The following is a 1,776-nucleotide window of genomic DNA, read 5'->3' on the forward strand; positions in this document are numbered from 1 at the left end:
ACGTACGTACTACACACACACACACACACACACACACACACACACACACACACACACACACACACACACACACACACACACACACAACACATACATGCACACACACACACATACATGCACTGATGGGGCAGGAACTCTGGGATGGTGCTTGGGAAGAAGTTCATGGTTGCCGTGCGCACCACACTGCGACTGGAGGTGCCGGTGGCCCATGACGGCGTGCTGATGGTCGACCGTCCCTATGTGGAGCATCTCGTTGCGCTGACCAACAGCATGTTTGCCACCAACTTTGCGCGCATCGCCCGCGTGACTGCTGCGATTGCGGCGTTCTTCAAGCAGCTCGAGGATGCCAAGATGAAGGCCGAGGAAAAGGCCCGCGCAAAGGAACTCAAGAGGCAGCGCGGCTTGGCGGCGGTGCGCAGTGTGATGTGATGCATGTGTACGTGTGCGTGCGTGTGCCTGTGCGTGCGTGTGTGCGCATGTTTATGTATGTGCGCATGTGTGTGGTCATGTGTGTGGTCATGTGTGTGTGGTCATGTGTGTGGTCATGTGTGTGGTCATGTGTGTGTGTGTGTGTGTGTGTGTGTGTGTGTGTGTGTGTGTGTGTGTGTGTGTGTGTGTCAATTGCCGGCTGATCTTGCTTATCTGCGTTGCCGTTGCCACTGACATCGATTCATCCAACCCCCCCCCCCCCACACACGTACACACAGCAGAAGCAGCAGGCAGCGAGCTGCAAGTCAAGGGCAGCGGAAGCGGGCAGTATTGCATCTGAACCAGAGCAAGGCGACAGCAGCAGCAGTGGTGGTGGTGTTGGTGGTGATGCTGCTGTGTTTGATTTGTTTGATTCATAGCAGCGTCGCATGTATGGATGTAACAAACCAGTGGGCAGGTGCTTTTGGCTGCTCCGTTGGCTGTGGCTGTGTTGGGTCAGGATGTTTATTGGATGATGAGCGAACTATGGTCTTTGCAGGTGCACGTGCGCGTGTGTGTACAGAAGCGCGTAGACAGTTAAGAACAGGCGATGAATAAAGGCACGCAAGGCACACCAACAATGTCAGGGCCGCAGCAAGCATGCGTTGCAAGCAAGCGTTGCAAGCAAGTCTGGGCACACTATCAACCCAAGGAGGGGGCGGGGTGGAGAACACAATACAGGCAGACAGACAAGCAAGCAAGCAAGCAAACAGGTATGCAGACACAAGCGAGCGAAGTGTAGCAAGCGAGCAAGGGATGGCGGGGTTGACAACAGCTATTGCGACGATGCCGTCCTGCTCGGTTGTTGCTGTTGTTGTGGTGCAGATGCTGCTGTTGGTGCTGTGTCTGGTGTTTGCGCGTATCCGAGCTTGGCCCAGTCTTCCTTTGCCATGAGCTGCTTCTCCATCCGGCACTGGAGGTATGCCTTGGACTCTACACGGCACTTGCGCCCGTTGTTGTTGTTCTTCCGCAGGCACTCCAAGAACACCTTCATCGACTGCTTGCACTCGCCTGGTTCCGAGGGGAGAGGAGGAGGTGGGGGGGGGGGAGAGAAGGAGGAATGAGGTGGTGCAGGTGTTTGGAGGGGGGTAAAGGGAAAGGTGAAGACGCAGAGAGGCGGAGGGGCAGAGGGACAGAGTCAGAGACACACACAGACACAGACACACACAGGGACACACACACACACACACAGACACACACACACACACACAGACACACACACACACACACAGACACACACACACACACAGACACACACACACACACACACACACACACACACACACACACACACACACACACACACAC

The 1,776-nt window shown here is 55.5% G+C and overlaps 2 protein-coding genes across 2 annotated transcripts in view; one reads left to right on the forward strand and one right to left on the reverse strand.

Annotated features, from left to right (window-relative positions):
* The first annotated feature begins 130 nt into the window (after nt 1-130).
* PTSG_02179 (uncharacterized protein) lies at nt 131-1,042 on the forward strand. Its single transcript, XM_004996608.1, has 2 exons — nt 131-411; nt 708-1,042. The coding sequence occupies exons 1-2, from the start codon at nt 142-144 to the stop codon at nt 846-848; spliced, it is 411 nt and encodes a 136-aa protein (XP_004996665.1). The 5' UTR covers nt 131-141; the 3' UTR covers nt 849-1,042.
* The window catches only part of PTSG_02180 (cytochrome c oxidase assembly protein COX19), a 1,208-nt gene continuing 351 nt past the window's right edge, over nt 920-1,776 (reverse strand). The window contains exon 2 of the mRNA XM_004996609.1: nt 920-1,479. Within this exon, the coding sequence (XP_004996666.1) occupies nt 1,244-1,479 (236 nt within the window). The 3' untranslated portion in view covers nt 920-1,243. The remainder of the gene's footprint in view (nt 1,480-1,776) is intronic.

This window comes from Salpingoeca rosetta (assembly GCF_000188695.1).
Source record: "Salpingoeca rosetta unplaced genomic scaffold supercont1.5, whole genome shotgun sequence".
Lineage (NCBI taxonomy): Eukaryota > Choanoflagellata > Craspedida > Salpingoecidae > Salpingoeca > Salpingoeca rosetta.